The sequence below is a fragment of the Excalfactoria chinensis genome, chromosome 12, assembly GCF_039878825.1.
Source record: "Excalfactoria chinensis isolate bCotChi1 chromosome 12, bCotChi1.hap2, whole genome shotgun sequence".
NCBI lineage: Eukaryota > Metazoa > Chordata > Aves > Galliformes > Phasianidae > Excalfactoria > Excalfactoria chinensis.
The window spans coordinates 16,697,675-16,717,097 of NC_092836.1; the positions used below are offsets into that span (position 1 = coordinate 16,697,675).

The window sequence follows — 19,423 nt, forward strand, 5'->3', positions numbered from 1 at the left end:
ACAAACCTCAGCTGTACTTAAGGAGGGAGAGCAGGCAGCAGCTGCTGAAGGCAGAAACCAAAACAGAAAAAAAACAGGGAAAAATGTGGGAGGATGGCAAGGAACTGACAGGAGAGATGGAAGGGAAGGGAGCCAAGAAAAAGAGAATGGATCTTCCTTTAATTGCAAGGCTAGAAGAGTAGGCAGGGTTGGCAGGCAAAAGATGTCTGGCAACTAGAATCATATTTTCAGAGATAGAAAGGACACAGGAGATCGCCGACCTGGGAGATGAGTACTGAGTGCACTAACTTCTGATTAGGGTAGATAAGCCCTGTGGTGCATCCCATCTTCTTCTATTATATTCACAATATTCCATTCATTTGAAATAAACTCAATCTTCAGTCCTTATTCATTTAATCCATCACAGAGAATTACTAATATGTAGAGTTATGCAAATAGGATAGTTACCATGTATAGATTAAACACACTTTAAAAGAACAGTGGGTTTCTCTTGTAACTGTTTTCCTTCTTTCTCATGCAATTAGCTAGCTGCAAAGTAGATCAATCTTCCTATCTGTGTCTTTGGAACTAAAGTAGTAAATAATTAAAGAGCAATGTGTGAAATGGGATTTGTTAAGGTACAGAATTCTACCAGCCTTCAGTAGCACAACTTATCTACAATGGATTTATTCATGTTTCCTACCAGAGAAAAACGTACAAAGCACACTCAGTGAATATATGTAACAAGGCTGCATAGGCACATAATTACCAAGCTTATTAGCGCTCAGTAATGAACTGTCTGCAACACAGCAACAGCAAACTGTGGAACATCCTCCTACTCTCAGTTAAGAACCAACCTCAGCTTCATCCCGCCATCTTACCTGAGAAGGAGAACAGGCGGCTGTCGACAGTGCGCGCAATGGACTGCAGCTTAACGACGTCCATTGACTGCCCGATGTGCACAGTGCTGGGCATGCTGCCCAGAGTGCCCCTCACAAACTCTGCTACTTCCTGCACAGTGAACATCTGCAACAGCTCATCAAAGATAGCGGGGAAGGAGTTCAGCAAAGCAGCCTGTAAAAAGCAAAGGAGGAGGTTCAGAATTCTGAACTCTTTCAGCATGGCTGCAGGCAGAGAAATAGAAACAATAGTAAAACTGAATTAAGGGTCTGGAAAAAGCTGCTACGTAGAGAACTACGGCTGGAGTTGATGTTTTGCAGTACCTCAAGTTCAGAGCGACCAAATCACAGTAGTGCATAAAAATCAAGCTCTGTGGCAATACTACGTCGGTATTACACACAGTAAGTACAGCACAGTTCCTGCAGAACCTCCAAAGGCTGTACTTTAGGTTATAGCTTATAAAACAGAAAAAGGTACAGAACAGAAAATAGTTCATTTTTTGCAGGTTTAGGTTTTGTGAATAAATATAAGAATCCTTCTGATTACATTGGCTCAATATTGACTTTTTGTACTGAGGAACTACAAGAGGCAGCTGAAGCCCTTCAGAAAACATTCTGAAGAACACGTTGGCAGACCCTTAAGGTGGCAATAGCTGTCATGTGACACTGCAGTGTCTCTGTAACAGGGATAGGGTGCAACTTCATGTGACAGAGGCAACACATCATGCAAGTGAGAGTGCAAGTGACTCTTGCAATGATGGATACTTCCAGTAAGCTGGAGCTATCCAAACAATGGGGGTGCAGAAAGGTATCACTACAACACACCACAAACCCTTCATCTGCTGTTTCACACCTCTTCAATTAACCCCCTATTCTCAAATTCCAGACTTGGGTCTCATACCTCCAAAACTTTACACTTCCTCTCTTCCTTTCTTTATGTCCTACCCAACACTTCCTTCCTTTATAGAGGTTGCTACAGATCCACGATGGTTGCTCTAAGGGCTGGTTCTCACAGGATCCTCTTGGTTGGAAAAGACCTTCAAGATCACCAAGTCCAACCACCATCCTGACCTACTGGATCCCATCACCAGTCCTGGCACTGAGGGCTGTGTGCCACCTCCAGTGCTGGAGACTCCACCCGGTGCAGCCTGCCCCAGCGCCTGCCTGACCTCTCAGTGAAGGACTCCCCCGGAGTGAAGATTCTGATTTGGCAGTTTTACTTCCAGCTGCCACCACCGTGCACATTTCCTTCATGTTTTCCCCTCGGTCCTTTGAAGCTGCCCACACAACCCACACTGCCATCCTGCAGAAGTTCGAATCTACAAGGCTTTGTTGCACATCTCCGTTCAGCTTCTCCCTATCTGAGTTTTACCCCCTATCATCATTGTCTTCTGTTCTGCAAGATCTTCTCCCAGGTTTTTCTGTTCTCTCATTCCATAAACATGTCTGAACATCTTTCCTGGTGGCTCTAACACTCGGAATGTCTCTCCTAATCTCATACAACAGCCTTCAGTTCCACATCTTTCTTCTAAGCACCTTTTCCTTCAAACAACAGCTCTACGCACTTAACAGTCTCTGAGCAAAGTGGAAGGTATGTTTATAACTAACTTGGCAAACACTGAAGAGCCCATTAAATTATTCTGAATATAAATTTACCTCTTTCTTCTTGGTGCTCGTTATCTCTCTCAACATCTTGTCTTGTTACACTCAATTCAGATTACACAAAAACCCACATAGCCTCCTGGGTGTTGTCACCTATTTGTTGCTACATAGATACAATGTACTAACAAAATAAACAAATATGAATCATTTAAATAGTTCATGGTACTTTGGAAGGCTGTAACAGCCGCAAATCCATTAATCATCGTTATCTTTAGGACAATGCAAACAGAGTTACAACACCGGCCCAACAAATCGTTACAGGAGTTTTCCTGAACTTATTTCTATTACTACAGGGCAGAAGGATTGCTGTGGCCATCAAGAATTCCCAGCAGCAACCTAAGGATGTGCATGGGATCTCTTAGGAAGCTCTGGATGCGTCTCAAGGAACAGCTGTATTGTTGCAGCAGTTCCTGGAAGGGCCCTTTTCAGCCTAAGAACCCAAAGCATTCTGGAGCATTACTGCTGTCAAACCACCTGCCTGGAAGTGAGGAGACAGAGCAGTTCTTATCTCACTGCTGAGAAAGGCTGCACTGAGATCTAACACCCTGGAAAAGCGTGAAGGAAATGATGCTTACAAAGGCCTCAAGCATTGCTGTGTAACAGCTGTCCAGGTTTCTGAAACTCAGACGTGGTCTCCTTGGTTCACCTGAACAATGCCATTGATGCGGTCTTGCATATGCCCTCAACAGTGTATTTCTGAAGTGCTGATGTCATCAGCTGCTCCATTCATTACTGAAATACTCCACACATTTCCTAGTTTCAAAGCAGTAGCCACTTAAACATTAAATTCCAGTTTATATGCAGGAAAAATGGGTTGGGGTACGGAAAAGGGATTCACTGGGAACATCCACGATGAAATACTGGAGCAGTTTGGGGGAGCGTTACTTACAAAATTAAATGACGGCCTTGAAGTACCACCACTTTTTTGTGGGGCAGCTCCGCTCACCTGACCTCCAGGCTGAGAGGCCTATGGGGCAATTGGGATCAAGGGGCGACACAGTGGCACGGGGAAAACAGAACAGTAAACTTTTCAAAGGTTAAACAAGGACAAACTTTCCAAATTACAAAAGTTTAGAGCAAAGACAGTGAGAAAACAAGAGCAAGAAGCAGAGAGAAAGGGGAAATAACCCCAGCCTCAAACCGAGTCTCTTTGTGCCTGTGATCACTCCAAACAAACCCAACCTGAACATCCTACATTCACCAGATGCTGCTCCCACCCACCGTCTGAAAGAATCCGTGCACTGATTTCTCACGCTGCCATGTCATCTCATTATACCCACTAATGAGTGATTAAATAACAGAGCAGAGCAACTCTTCTCAAAACCTCGCAGAACTCCTTCTTAAGAAAGAGATCGCGCTGCTGGCAGCTCCCCATAGCACTGCACTCACTGTTTTGTTGTGACATTCACAGCAACTGCTGCTTTGACAGGTTACAGCAGGTGTTCAAAACATCTGCAAGCAGTAAGTTAGTAACTACAAATCACCTTCCCATTACCAGGATGTTCTAGGTGATCCATCTCTGAGATTTCCTGAGCGGAGGCACACACATAATATTGCACATTATTATTCATATCTTTTAAACACAGAAGTATGTCATTTAGCACAGCGCTCTTTTAAATGTGAAATGAGACGCCGCAAAATCCTCTCTCACTTTGGGTGGTATCCGTAGCCCACAGAAGTGTCAGTGAATTCATCTGGGCCGCACTCAAAACAACGTATTAAATTAGAGTGCAGGTATCACAGCCTGCTTGCAGTCAGGCTGCACCTCATTCTAACTAATGCTAGAACATGCAGGAATTATGTTTTCCATATTGGGAGCACATCAATGGAACCCCTCCGCAGCAATGCTGCCATGACCTCCATTTCAATGTAAGACACATGGGAGACCTGGCAGTACATTCTGCTTTTGCAAAGAGGAGAAACTGAATTACTATGTGATGAGCTGTTTTCCTCTTGAGACTCCACAGTTCGGCACCCACAACTGATGTGGTGCAAAGACAGTCTCTAGTTAAGACTGACCATGTTGTTTTTCCACTATCATCACATTGTTAGAGCAAGAACACTGCAGCAATCTGCACTTAACCGTCACCTGCCCATATATAGTGCATATATAGTACCAATAGCTGCCATTGGCTCGTCAGTTAAAGTGTAGAAAACAGCAAACCTGTGTGAAGATGAGAGTCTCAGAACTCCTGCTGTCCAAGCTGAGCACGAATCTGATGGACTGGAAAAGCTCTTGGATGCTGGAGCGGAACTGCTCCTCCTCCATTCCGCAAGTAGCTCTGGAGTAAAGGATCCGAGATTGGACAATGAACTTGAAAAGATATTCCAAGGCCTTAAGGAGCAGGAGAGGGAGGAAATTAAGATAGAGAGAAAGAAAAACACAGGAGCTTTAAAGAGAACCAGGAAAGATTCCAGGTGCACAATTCTTCAGCTTTAGAAAAGAAAAAGGAAAACAGGTTCTGTTAAGTCTCATCATTCAGGTAAGGAAGCACTTCTCACACACAAGCATTCATTCCCAATAATCTCTGTGGTGAGTAAGCCTGACTAACAGCAACAACCAATAAGCATGCATTTAATTCAAGTAGATGAAGTCAGTTTACACAACCTGAGGAAGATTCTGGTGAAGACATCTAGTTTGCTAATGACAGTGCATGGGGACTGTATCTGAAGAAGCTGTTTTCCTGTCTTCATTCACATTTTACCTTTAATTACTTGAGTTTGCTGATCTGGGTTAAGATAAGTGGCCTGTCAGTGGCACAGAGGAAGGGTTACCCGGGAAAAGAGCTATCTGCTTTTGAATATAAACACAACAGGAAGGTCTGCCCCTGTTTCTGACAGCCACGGGTACGGGCAGAAATGAGTGCAAAGACACACTACGTGCACATCTTTTTACTTCCAGCTGGGGCAACTTCGTGAGCCTTCCTTTTATCATCTCAGATGTAACTTGCAGAGCACCCAGCACAGCAACAACAACCTGCACATAAGGTGGCATTTAGCACCAATATGCAAAGGTTGCTCTGAAAGTAACGCTTCCTATTTATTTCCATGGAAACAATAATAGGTACAAAGAATGCAGCAACACCATTTGATAGGGCAAACTCTCAGCTACAAAACACTGTTTTTCAACACAGCCACCACCATTAGCTGCACATTTTTGCCAGCTCATAGAAGTCTGCACAGGTGCAGATGAGCACTGTCACCACTGCTGAAACACAACACCTCCACCTCGCTGTGCTCACATCCCACTGTATGGTCCTCAGCAAACAGTGACAGATGCCAGTGGGTGCCATATTTTTCATCATGGACGAATTCAGCGAGGCATCTTTGCTTCATTCACACTTCCATGTCAGACATCGTTTTGCCAGAGTGCCCCTCTGCCACCATCACTTGCACAGCAATAAAATGTAATGGAATACTGGCAGGAAGGTCCAACCTCTGCTGCCATCCCACCAACGTTCACCTCTGATCATAAAACAGGAGGTAGTACTTTCAGAGCAGCCCTCATACAATGTGATGCTGCATTCTGGAGGATTGACAAAGTGGGTATTTTTGTAGCAGAGTGGTAATTTGTTGAATGCAATTGTCTAGAAAGTCTGAATTTGCAACCTGAGCACCTTTAGCTAAAACCCTGTAAATGGTATTATTCAGAACTCCATTTATTTGGCACCAACGTCAAGGAAGAATGACACACCGTTCTGCGCAACCTGCAACAAGCGTGCCAAGCTATCCAAGGCCCTGAGAGATGCTATGATGACAGTGTCACACCCCACACAGACAGACGCCTTTTCCATCATTTGGCACACACAACTGTTCACACTGAACATCAGTGACATTTAGACTTCACTCTTCCCTCAGTGCTTAACGTGTTAGACCATTAGGAGAGCATTAAGGAAGACAGATTTGTAGTCTGATGTATCCTCAGAACTCAGCACAGGAAACAACCAGCCTGCAATTCGCTAATCATAGTTTATAAAGAAACATTAGAGCTGTTATACCAACTCAAGTTTATTCTTGCCTGCCTCACTGTTTGGAAGCTTGAAGTAATTCTAATGACAAATTTTACTGCCATTTATTTTCTGCATCCATAAGATGCTCGAGCCACCACACTTTAATACACATTTGTGCCTTATACGCAATGTTATGTTCTAAGTCTTAGAATGCTGCAGCATTAAGGACAAAGACTGAGCAACCTTTCATAAATCCACCATAGATTTCAAAATCCTGGTGATGATTACAGCCATGTTTTCAGTCACCTGCAGTACTTTACTTACACCTCTGCACTAAAACACTTCCCAGTGTAGCTCCCTGACTCCAAAGAACTCCAGCAGGAAATGACACTTCACACTTCTGTCTGCTTCCAGACAAAGGTGAGTTGGTTCACAGCAATCTGCTCTTTAAGGTTAGCATCTCTGCTGCTAACACAAAATAAGGCAAGTCAAGGTCTGATGGGTTTTATGGGTTTGGGACAGACAACCAGAATTCTAATATGAAAGTTGATGACTTTAACGTGAGGATCGTCTTGTGCAACAAACCAGAAGATTTCTGTCTGCAGATCTGTAATTCTTTGTTGGAAGTGCAATGGAAGGCTTGCAGCCTTGGCACAGACACCTAAACTGCTGCCCAGAGTGAATCCCAGATAACCAACCAACCAACGAGTTCACTCTATTCACACAGGCAGCTGAGGAGGTAAAAACACAAACCAGGCCCTGTTAGCACACACCAGCACTTGGACTAACTTTGCATTTTACTACACATAAAATCCCAGATATGACACACACAGGCCCTTAAAGATGTAGAAGTGCACTGAAGAAATTCAAGCCTTCTATAACGTTCAGGATAATGTAAAAAGAGAGATGTCAAAAGGAGAACAGTATCACACTAGAAGTTCCTTTGAAAAAGAGGTCCCAGCAGCTGAGTGCGCATCTGTTACTTGCAATCAGCAGTCTGAAGTCTCATGGTACGATCCCATGAAAAACTGAAATGACAAACACAATCAGAACCTCATTTCCTCTCAACCAAATAATCCTTAAATGTGCATTTAGATAACACGTGCCAAACAACTTCCACTTACTAAGGATTAACCTTCCTTTCTTCTCTGAGGGACTGACCAGATGCCTGCTCACGCCTGTGAATGCAGCAGCTGCACACCCCAACTTGCACAGATTACCTGGTGCTCAACTGCAGTGTCCCAGGAGAACTAAAAGCAGAAGACTACTCTAACAAACACAGCATCAGTTAGAAGCTGCTATGATTACACGGGTGAAGTGTTGGATACATTTCTACATGTGTAGCAGATTAAGGTACTCGCCAGAGACATCACTAGAATCCCTTGTGCTTTCAGGGACTGCGCTCAAACACTGCTGGATGACTTTACTGCAGCATACTCATACATCCAGCAGACAGTCCAGCAGCACACCTGGACTCATCCGCCATAGAGATGAAAAGTCTGCTCAGTTCCAAAGGCAAAACACACCCGATATTCAGAGCATGCACAGATGAATCAACCTTAACCAGACCCGCTACGAGAAAAAGCACAGATTTCTTTCCTAAGTCAAGACATCCAAACATCCCTTTAGGAAATAACCTGGAGTATGTAGAACAGGTGACCAAACAGGTGACCTTATCACATACACAATACATACATAAAGATGATTATTAGCTCTGAATGCCTTCACTATCCTAACCAAAATGAACAAAATAATCTTCAAAAAGCCACCTTCATAAAAATAGAAGTAAAAACGTAGGCAGTCTCAGAGGACAGCCACAAACAAAACACCAACATCCAGTGAATATCCCAGTAAGTAACTGGATTATCAGCTGGAGAAGGATGTTCTGGTTTTGCTGGCCTTTAAGGAATCTCACTGGAGCTTCCATCCTTCTTACAAATAAGCAAAACAATTTTTGCATGCTGCTCATTCACCAAACTAAAATACAGACAGTAGTCTGTATGGGCATCCACTTCACATTCAAAGCAGCCAAACTTCTTCCTGCTCCTGGCAATGAACAGAGTACTTGCTTTAAGTGCAAGAAGCATCTACTCTGCGTTGCTGAGATAAAAAGCACAGAGATTGAAGTGGAGGTGCCAATCAGAGCCTTGTGAGAGCAGGTAAGAGACCCGAGGCAAAGTTCAGAACAGCATTAACAACAAAAGAAGGAGCAAGTCCGAGAAAGAGGCTGCCCAGGGTGGAACAACTGCAATTCCCCCAACAGTTTTCTAATGTTCTTAGAAAAAGCAAGACTGTAGAAAACACAAATCATCACTGAGGTAATTACTGCTGAATGAGGTAATTAGGAGCAAGTCCAGAAAGTGTGACATTTCTTATAGAAATTAAGAGTGAAGAAAACAGTTTGGAGAATTCTGCAGTCTCAAAAGGCAGATTGAGAATACGGTTGTGAATGCCACGGCTCAGAAAATACGGGTGTTCATGAGATCAGCCGGGAAGTACAACATTGCTTGAGCCTCTGCCAAACATGGAGAGAACTGCAAATCTCTGCTACTGCTGCTGGTTTCAAAAGTGCCCAGACCCAAAATGTTCAGATGTGAGCCTGCCTACAGGAAGAACGCACAGACAGCTGCTCAAAGACAAAGGCTTTCCTGCAGAATTTGGAAGCGTGCATTTACGGGCGTTCTCTTTCTCTCTTAAAATTACTTACAGTGAAATAAATACTTCATTTAGTCTCCGAATTCTCTGTCATTAGCACTGAAGTAATTCCCTTGACTTACACAACACTGGAAAGTTAAGGCCTTCTTTCGAGATCATACTCTTGTCAAAGAGCCAATGATAAACGGTACAATTTCCAGCTTCTTAAAACAGGACAGAACTTTGGTTGGTGATACACTGAAGCTGCGTCACAGCCACAAGTGGGAATTGTATCTCTGATCCTTAATGACTCTGCCTAACACATTTAAAATCACTGTTCCTTAAAGTGCAAGGCGTAGACAGAAATACATGTAACACATGCATATATACTCCACTGAAGTCCCACTTAAATCTCCTTATAGGCTTCGAAAGGACTTAAGATGCAGTTCTTTCACTGCTTTCTGCACAAGAATGAATCTGTCTCCCCCTAACATTACAGTTTTGGCAACAGAAAAACCCAATTCTACTTAACCACTTAAGACGTCAACGACAGACAGCCCTTGGTTTTATCCACAGCTTCTCAGCCCTCCTGGAGTCACAATGAAACAGACACAGAAATATTTCTAGTGCATACATACTCTCATTGCTTCCTGGATGTGGTCTTGGCGTACAAGCTCAGCTGAACGGTCCATGTACCACTTCAAACATCGGATCAATTCTCTGAATACAACAGCAAAAAGAACAGTAAGGTGAAGATTAGCCATCACTGCCGAGTTTAAATAATATTCAATCACAATTGCTTCAGGATAGAACTTTACTTTCTGTCTTTCAACTCAGACTTTGATCAAACCTGCTTTTTTCATTGCCTTCTGCAACAGCAGACAAAGTGTTTGCAAATATGACTGCACAACCCGTCTCTCGCACTTAGCTCATGTCACACATTTTTAGCAGCACTCTTTCTTGTCCCTACTTAATCAGCCTGTGGGAGGATGGTGAGAAGGTGCCCAAGGAGGTCTCATTTCAGTCCACTCCAATCACCAGCTACAGCTGCGCTACCCCCTGAATTTTACACAACACATACATTAATTTTAATTCCTAAACCAGAAAATAATTTCTTCCTTGTAATTGACTTAAACTATACGAACATCAAAAGATGCTATTAAAGATAGAACAATATTGCTTGCCTTTATCAAAGCTGAGATCAAGTCATACTCTACCCTTTTGGCCTGAAACGTCAGGTCTCCTCTAAGTAAGCAGTGTTTAGAAACTGAAGATCACAAAGAACCATCTTCCTGGAGTGCTTAATGCCATTTGGACTACCTTAAAGAGCTGTGTTTAAAACTTATACATACTTGGCATCAGACTAAAGAAAGCAATCATTAATAGAAGGCAGAACACCTTTTTAGCCTCTGTACATGACAACGCCTTCTGGTGTTGTGAACCACCTGCAGTTCTTTGCCTGCCATTGTCAGTATTTCGGTAAGTAAAACTAAAACCCTGAATGTTCAGTCTGACTGCTTTCCTAATCACGTCTGTTTTGTTGTTTGATGCAAAACTCAAAAAAGTACACAAGAAAATACAGCAGAATCTTTAAAGTAACAGAGAAAATTAAGATTATGATCCACTGAAATATACACTGATAAAATGGAAAAGCATCACCTTATATAAACATCTGTCTATTTTGGAAGGAGCAATGACAATTAGTTCTGCAAGCTTTCACACACATCCTATGTCCCAACGTCCTTGGACAAGAAATGTACACACTCTTGCAGCTCATCAGCTGACAGATTGACAAGGAGGTGTTGCTGAGTGACATTTATAAAACAATGAGAACAGAATTTGTCACTTCAGGAAGGCAAAGTAAAAATCAGCGTCTGCTCGTTCCTGGCAACAACAAAACGAGCAGCTTTTCTCTGAAACTGTGCTGGAAAAATGCTGTCCAGATAGTTCTATTTTTGAAAACCACCACTAACATAAACATTGTGACTCTTAGTGACATCATTCAAAGGCTTCTAACATCACCTACAGAAGTGATGGATAAACAAAACTTACTTATAAGCCAGTGCTCCTGCAAAGTGCTTCTGAATGTAAGTGTCCATCACAGGTCGAAAATGAAAATACTTGCTGTCACGCAGCAGATTTATGATGAACACCTGTAAGAGATGAAGCAGAGAACCCTCACTGAAGGAAACTGCACACAGTGTTCTGTAATAAACGAGCTGCAGAACAACAAAACCCACAAGTTCATTTAAACGGTCAGTACTTGCATTATGAGATGTTACTGCATGCTTCCCCCAAGTGACAGCAAACACTGCTCCCCACCTAACTGCGGGTTGAAGCCATCCAGGATTAGTACATAACTCAAAAATCACTGACTGTGAGATAAAGAAAAGCACCAATTCATCAGCTTACCAAAGACTGAAAGACCAGCAGGCCGTACTTCTCGGTGTTGTCATCCAGAACTACAAACAGCGTGTCCAGAATGTCTTGAAGGAACTAAAACGACATCAATGAACCAAACGTTTCAGTTGTATTCAAAATAAGAACTTTCTGCCCTGCTCGAATTGTGTCACACATGTTGATGCCTTTGTAAAGCCAAGGACAAACCGCTTCAGGTTCACTAATGAGACAAGACAGATTTTCATGTGTTTTTACTAAGAATATTTCTCAATGAAAACTAATAGATAAACGAGAACAAAAGTAAGAAATACAAACTATGCATAAATACAAGTGAGTGCTCCTTTCTGTGTCAGCTGAGCAGACATTAAATGCTACCCAGGTGGCAAAACAACGTATTTTAATTATCATAACATCAGAGCAAATTGGATGCCATTCTCATCAAATTTAAGACACGGAAGCACATCAAACAGTGCTCCAAATTATGCTTAGGATTGAAAACTTTTGTAATAGGAATGAAAGCACAGCTCTTACAACAAACATGAATTGATGTGTGTCAATTGTTTCTCCCATCTGTAACACTGAATGCTGATAATTCAGTGACTTTCTTTACTTTTCTCAAGGAAGGATGGCAGTGAAGAGGAATGCTGAAGGTGAAGTCAGCTGCTGCTTCTGTCATCATCATTTTACAGTCAATTCTAATTATGTTTATCAGGTGGAGAACAAGAAACAAAATGCAATAAATTGCAGCTGGTTTGATCCTGAGGACTGAACAGCACTAATTTATGGAATGTTCACTTTCATATTAAAACAAAATCCCTATTTATACACTTTGACTTCAGAGCATGAAACCAAGTACAGTAAGAGGCAACAATGAGATGTGCACTGCAGAAATCAATTAGCTTACTAACACAGATACATCAAAGACACTGGATACCTCCAATCACACGCAGTACCTTAACGATTTCCTCGCCACTGACATGTCTCAGTCTTCCTAGAATATCCATCACTCGATCGGGATAAGCTTTCCATTTCAGCAAGGCAAGCAGATCCACTGCAGAACAGTAGAAAGAAGAGAGAAAGAGCTAGAATCCATATACAAAGGGCAGAAGGGCAACTGCAGACACAACTGAATTCATTACACTACAGTTCTGCTCTTGTTGCAGCTCACAGATCTTAGCAAAAAAGGAAAAGAAAGAAAAACAAGAAGGAAACCAAACAGTAAGAACAGCATTACTAACAAAAAAAGGATGGAGGAACTGAAAGGACTTGGAATGAGTAAAAATACAGCTACCTTTCCTATGGCAACCTCATACTGCACTGTGAAAAAGACATTTTTTTGTCTTCCTGTGCCTCGGGAACATTGCTACAACAAGTTTTGGTTTCCTTAGTAGTTCTGCAAGAGCCAAAAAAGCAAATCCCAGGATTGTGTAAAAGCGCCAACACTGATTTTTTTGTTCTTTAATTGTCTAATTAAAATGATCTTTGTTTTAACAGATTACTCATGTCTTGCACTTACAGAAATGCCCATCATTTCTCCACCCTTAGTTAAGAACTATTTCCTGGAACAAAAAAAAAAAGCAAAAAAACCACCCCAAAACAACCCAAACAAAACCACAATCCAACAATCAAACAACAGCTTCTGCTCACATCAATAAAGCACACACACATCTGCCCTGCTGCTGTGGGCAGTTCTGAAGGACCACCTTCTTACCATTCTGGGTCAGTTTGGTAGAAGAAAGTTGTGTGGAGACTGAAAAGGACTCTTTGGTGCTGCGCTGGAAAATGAGACTGGAAGGAATATTGGGGCAGCCATTGTAGTCCTCTTTGCAGCAGGGCAGCCCCAGGTAGAGCGCGTGGTTATTAAACGTGCTGTTCTCATCACACTGCAGACACAGGAAAGGGGATGGAATGTTACCTGGTCTATTTAATCCATTCCACACACACACCCTGTGCTTGGCAGTGCTTTTATTGATCTTCTGGGGGCACGCAAACACTAGCGAGGAAAAGCTGTGCTTCCCACCTTCAGAGCTTGTGTGTACACAGAGGAGATTCAGCTTAAAAAAGAAATGTCATCTCCTAACTACTGACTCTTTAGAACCCATCAGCACCTTCCAACTTAGTGCTGCTGTCCAAAAGTCATAGTGAAGAAATCAACCAAAGTAAATCAATATGGTGGAAGAAAAAATACAAAACAACTACAACAAAAGAAAACCAATGCCCCAAAAGTCTCCAAAGTTTCTTGCTACAGCACTGGTGAGATGCAGCACTGTAACAATGCATTTGAAGCTTCTGGGTGCTGAAAAACAATTTCTTAATGCACAATAATAGTATGGGCTGGTGAAACTGAAGGCTTGAAGACTCGTATGTTTGCATTTCAAACAGTCAGAATTAATAGAAGATAAACCATCAGTATCTGATGAGAAAAGCTGAGCTGTACCTGCAGCAGAAGGACGTGTCCATACCCAGCCATCAATTCCAATTTTATACATTCTTTTAATGTGGGGAAAAAATGACAATGCAATGAGAGTTGGATATTTAAACCGAAGTAGAGGCGAACAGTTGAGAAGACATGGTACCTTATAGACATAAAGCTCATGGATATCATCCGACAAGGTAGTGCCATCATCTCTCATCAACGGAGTGAATGCAAACCCAAAGAGCTTCTTTTCTCCCTTGTCTTTTGCTGTAACAAGATATAAAAGTAAGTAATCATGTTTGTTCACACTGTCCACACGCTCCACAAAGTTACCCACTAAATTCTCTGCATTCCTAACAAAAAGCAGGCAGGTTACATAAGAATCAATACATACAGTACTACTACGCTTAATTCTAAGCCAAGTCATCAGCAAGCCTCAAAACAAATAATGGTATCTGAGGATCACAGGAAGGTTTGGGTTGGAAGGAATCAGTAAAGGTTGCCTCATCCCAGCTACCTTGCCAAGTACAAACATGCCGACCACAGTAAAAAACGTACCTGCTATAGAGAAAACATTATACAGGAAAACACAGTAATAGAACATCAGGGGAGAACATCTACAGAATGTTTTGCCTTGCAAGGATTGTGCTGTTTAATGAACACAGCAACAAACTCACAAACCACAGTAAAGGTGCCAAAGTCGGCACCCTCTTCCTACTTTGCAGGGAATAACAGCCTCATTCAAACATGAACTGACAAGGGAAGGACCTCAGCCAGTTTAGATTGTTTCAAGTTCCATTCTGCACTCACTGGAGCAATGTCTGAACTCAAAGCGGAGGTGAGACCCACGAAACCTGTCAATGGGGATGGGCAGCTTGATGATTTCCCCCCACCGGGGGCTGTTGTTGTGGTAAAGGACAAAAGAGTGGTAGGCGCTCCTGCTTGGCTCTCCTGAGCCCAGGCTGATGCAGTCCTGGAACAAAAGAACACAATTTAAGATTAAAAGACATCGCATCACCACAGATGAGTCATTTTATTACACGGTGATAATCTTTATATAATTGGGCTCATCCTATAGCCGTAAAGGAAGAGAAGGAGCAGAAAATCAGACACAATTAAATCTGAAATTCTTGAAGAAATTTCTGCACTGTGTTTTGGGTCTAAAGAAGAGGCAGAAGACATACAACAGCAGATGAATTCCAGTACATCAAATGAGTTGATTGCATTCAGGAAATATGGCAGTCCTCAGTCACAGTGTGAGAGAAGGAAGTTAGCAGAAATATGAAGTCCCAAAATAAAGACGCTTTTACTACAGCCACTGACATCACACTGCACAACTATGTAAGTGTCAGTTTATACAAGTGATCTCCTAAGCACCTATCCCCATATGGAGCAGTGCTCCAAAAATGTATCACAGAATCATACAATGGCCTGGGCTGCAAAGGCCCACAGTGCTCATCCAGCTCCAACCCCCAGCTGTGTGCAGGGTCACCAACCAGCAGCCCAGGCTGCCCAGAGCCACATCCAGCCTGGCCTTGAATGCCTGCAGGGATGGAGCATCCACAGCCTCCTTGGGCAACCTGTTCCAGTGTGTCACCACCAGAACTAGTTTCAATTTAGTTTCCCTGGCATCAGAAAACAAACAGACAGCATGTGTGCATGGAACAAGCAGATGGCACTCAAAACTCCAAGTGGAAACAAGCACTTACCTTCAAGATTTCTCCATCTGCATACAGAACATACATGGTCACTTCGATGTTCTTCTGCACACTTTTCCCACCTCTTTCAAAGTCTCCCTTTTCTAATGTCAGGTATAAGTCATTGCGGATATCACCTGCAGAGAAAGACAGGAGGCACATGGCTACACTCACCACGGGAGACACAGAGCCTGTGTGAAGCCTATGTTGACTCTGCAAACCATTACGTGTTCTGCAAGACGATGGCTGATGCCAAATCATTCCAAGCAGCAAGTTAATTGTTAATAAAGATGAACATTTTGATATCGATGCATAAAATCAGATCATTGTTAGTAATGCCTTTATTAAGTGTGAACTCGGAATAAATACCTGCTTTACTGCATGTGAATAGAGAAATAATAAGAAAACAAAAGCAGCCTTTTTGGAAACTCGGTTGTAATTCAGTTGAGATGGATGAAGAAGGGATTATTGATAGGTTTTTCTGCTCGATTTCTGGCCGGCCCCTGGTGTCCATATGCAAGAACGTAAGAGAGCAGGCAGTATGGATTGTTGCCAGTTTACCACTACCTCACCTTCAAGGCCTTTCAGAGCAAATGACTGCACACAGCGATACAAATGTTGGCACCTCTCTGGGGTCTGCCATTATCCTGAATTTAACAGTCTTGTTCTCTTCTTGTTTTGCTCTAAGAATCCAGTTTGGGAAACCCTGCTTTCAAAAGGAATGCAGACAAATCTAAAGCATTCAGCAAGAGGATGGCAGGCAACACCTGCTGCTCCCTAAGATTTAGTTACTGCTTCCACTCTGTGACCTATCACTTATTTGTTTGTCCCAAGGAGAAATGTACAAAAGGGCAGTATAAAAAAATACACACAATTTAAACAACCAGAAATCAGAGCGTTTCCAGGCAAGGATTTAGCAGCCTCAAGAGATTAAATACTGAAGTGGTGGAATGGTTATCCAGCAAAGCAGACTCCTCCAATGCCTGATTTCTTCCAACCCGTTGCTCGGAGAAGCTGATGCTGTTAAATCCATTAATTAATCAGAAGCACAATGAGGTAAGCAGCATATGCTTTCAGGCAGCGAGGGATGTCCTCCTGTCTGTCAAAGATGCACTACAAATTCTTCTTGAAATCTCTAACCCCACCAACTTCATCCCTGATCCTACTGGAGGGACAAACTACAGAAGCTCTCAGTCTTGTTTTATGGTTGTTTTTATTTCTGGAGATCAGTACAAGTTTCAGGCACAGAAGTACCACTCTGCAGCAGCCGCTCGGTGCTCTCTGATGGCACTCCTGTGAATGGACTCCGATACTGCTGTGCTTTACTGCTGGGAGAAAGATGACAGCAAGAGGGTCACAAAAGCCCTCCAGTATTCAGTCTGGTTTTCTCATCAAAGAACAGTCATCACATGGAAAGCTCCACAGAGAAAACTGTGTGTTTTTCTTGCTGTTTAAAATACAGCCAAGCTACCTAGATGCTGACTGCAGACATATCAAAGAAATGTAAAAGTCACAGCAGAAGATAGTTTAGGTCAGGGCTTTTGTTTTGGACCTACTCCTGCTTAACAGCCTCCAGCCTTTTTTCTAAGCAGCATGAAAAAAGAATCCAATTTATATGCTGTGATTCCTAATAGAAATTAATTGTACCCATACAATTAGCATTTGGGAGATTCTTATTTATGGCCCCTTCTCTGGAAGAGGGTATGGCTACATGAAGTTTAATGTCAGGCTGCAAATCGTTTCTTAGTCTAAATTAAATGCAGAGTTTGGTGTATGTACAGCATCTAAGCTTCCATTAAGCTTAACAGGAGGGATATTACTTTACTAATTGAAAAACTGCCTGTGGGGTGGGGGCAGAGGAATCCAGATAACAGTGGATTTGCATCAAAATGAAGGAAAAAAAGAGAAAAAGTGCTTCAGTGAAGTGCAGTGGAGCATCTTCTCTTGTAAAAATAGTTTATAGCATCTTAAAAATAACCAGAAAAGGCCTTAATGCACTGTAAGGATAGCAAAGCCTAAAAGGCTCCTGACACACAGGCATTGCACTCGTCAGCTTCTTCAAAGTCTCAAGTTAAAGCCAGAAACTCACAGACTTCAGTTTGTTTGTGTGTAACCATAAAAATATCCTTCCTACAAAGAACTCCCTCCTCCCAGCATGCTAACCTCAGCTCCTACTGCGTCCTTCCCAGCTTTTATTTTCCTGACTGCTGCTGTCACTCTTGAGGTTTCTGAGCTCAGACAGCATAAAGGGCTCCACAGAAAACAGAGCGAATGCTTGGACACAGAGCTGTGTATCAGACATTTGGTTCTGAGTATGCAAACTGCAAGGCTAGAGGCAATATTCTGCATGGCAGCACACAAGTGCCCGAGCAGATCGCACCGTGCAGCTCGTATGTGACAAAAGAAGAAGTGTGATCAGCAGAATCAAGAGATCCCTGTCAGCTCTGACACCGAACGACAGCTACACAGCAAGTCAAAAATCCTGGCAGAGAGAGCTCTTCCCTTGCTTAATTCTATCTTAAAATAGAAAAAGAGAGGAATTAAGGGCTTGTGAATAAAGCAGACACCTCCATGCAAACAGTTTTGGCCTGGAAGCGACAACACTTCTCCTGCACTCTGGGAGAAGGGCAGCACGGTGTGGCAGCGTGCATCTCAGCAGCCTCTCCCATCCTCACGAGAACAGTACAGCTCAAAGTGGGTCAGCGTTGGCCTCCTATTGTTAGTACAGGAAAAAAGAGTGCCAGGAGGCCAGTAGGCCAAAAGCATTTGCAGGTTCCAACCAGAGCGCGACATTTTAGCAGAGGACACTCAATGTCAGGATGAAATGATGCAGCCAGTGAGTTTTCAGAATGGTATTTTTTTAAAGGCCATCCCTCAACAAATGCTTTTAACTTAAAACCGAATGTAAACTGCTCTTCAGCGCAATAAATGCAGTTGTTATATATGGATTTGCTGCGATTAAATCTTCATGAAATGTCTTGACATACAGCGTTCCTCACAGTAACAGGAACTATTCTGTGATGTCTCACGCTGCCCTTCATTTATTCTCCCATCACTTTTATGAGGGTTTTGTTTTGGCCATTACTGCTCTTTTAACATCTAACTACAAAGCCCCACATCAAATATACAAACTACAAGGTCATTCAATATTAACTGTGGGGGCTTTGCTTATGCTGAAGTGAAATCCTAACTCCTATCACCCAAAACTGTTTTATTTTAAGCAAGCGGTAGAACAGATAATATGAGAGTCCCATTCTGGTTTTGTGCTTACAATACACACTGCACATGTTCCAAATATGAATCGTCAAGACTCGGTAACACTAAATAGTGCAGTAACTGTGTTAGGAGAAGCATGAGCTGGTTTTGCAGGTTTTCCAGTGGATGACCAAGGAGTTACTTGAATAGCAGAGCCATAACCATGTGTAGAAGCAGCCCGTACAGAACCTATAGCCCTCCTCATAAGTGCAACTTTGTAACTTTCTACATTCTATAAGTATCAATGGCTTGCAACTATTTACATTACTGGGAATAACACTGTATCGGTGAGGGGAAACAGAGGCTTTACAGACTGCCCACCTACCGAAGGAAACTTGTTCCCCCCTCCTCTATAAAAGGAACATCTTACAAGTTCAACACCCTGAGGCCCTCAAGCTTTGGGTGAACAAAACACTCAAATTGTTTCAATTCCTGTAATTAAAAACTGAACAAACGATGCTTAATAGATTAATTGCTATCCACTGTTGCACTTCTGCGTCTGGAAAAGATTAAGATGCAAAATCCAGTGAT

At 42.5% G+C, this 19,423-nt stretch overlaps 1 protein-coding gene across 9 annotated transcripts in view; it reads right to left on the bottom strand.

Moving 5' to 3' along the window:
• The window catches only part of DOCK3 (dedicator of cytokinesis 3), a 140,264-nt gene that overhangs the window by 43,370 nt on the left and 77,471 nt on the right, over positions 1–19,423 (bottom strand). For all 9 annotated transcript variants that reach the window (XM_072347575.1, XM_072347574.1, XM_072347580.1 and 6 more), the window contains exons 15-24: positions 15,650–15,774; positions 14,751–14,913; positions 14,101–14,207; positions 13,236–13,407; positions 12,478–12,575; positions 11,537–11,620; positions 11,177–11,277; positions 9,763–9,844; positions 4,705–4,875; positions 861–1,053 (exon numbers count right to left, since the gene is read on the bottom strand). In XM_072347575.1, coding sequence (XP_072203676.1) covers positions 861–1,053; positions 4,705–4,875; positions 9,763–9,844; positions 11,177–11,277; positions 11,537–11,620; positions 12,478–12,575; positions 13,236–13,407; positions 14,101–14,207; positions 14,751–14,913; positions 15,650–15,774 — 1,296 coding nt within the window. The remainder of the gene's footprint in view (positions 1–860; positions 1,054–4,704; positions 4,876–9,762; positions 9,845–11,176; positions 11,278–11,536; positions 11,621–12,477; positions 12,576–13,235; positions 13,408–14,100; positions 14,208–14,750; positions 14,914–15,649; positions 15,775–19,423) is intronic.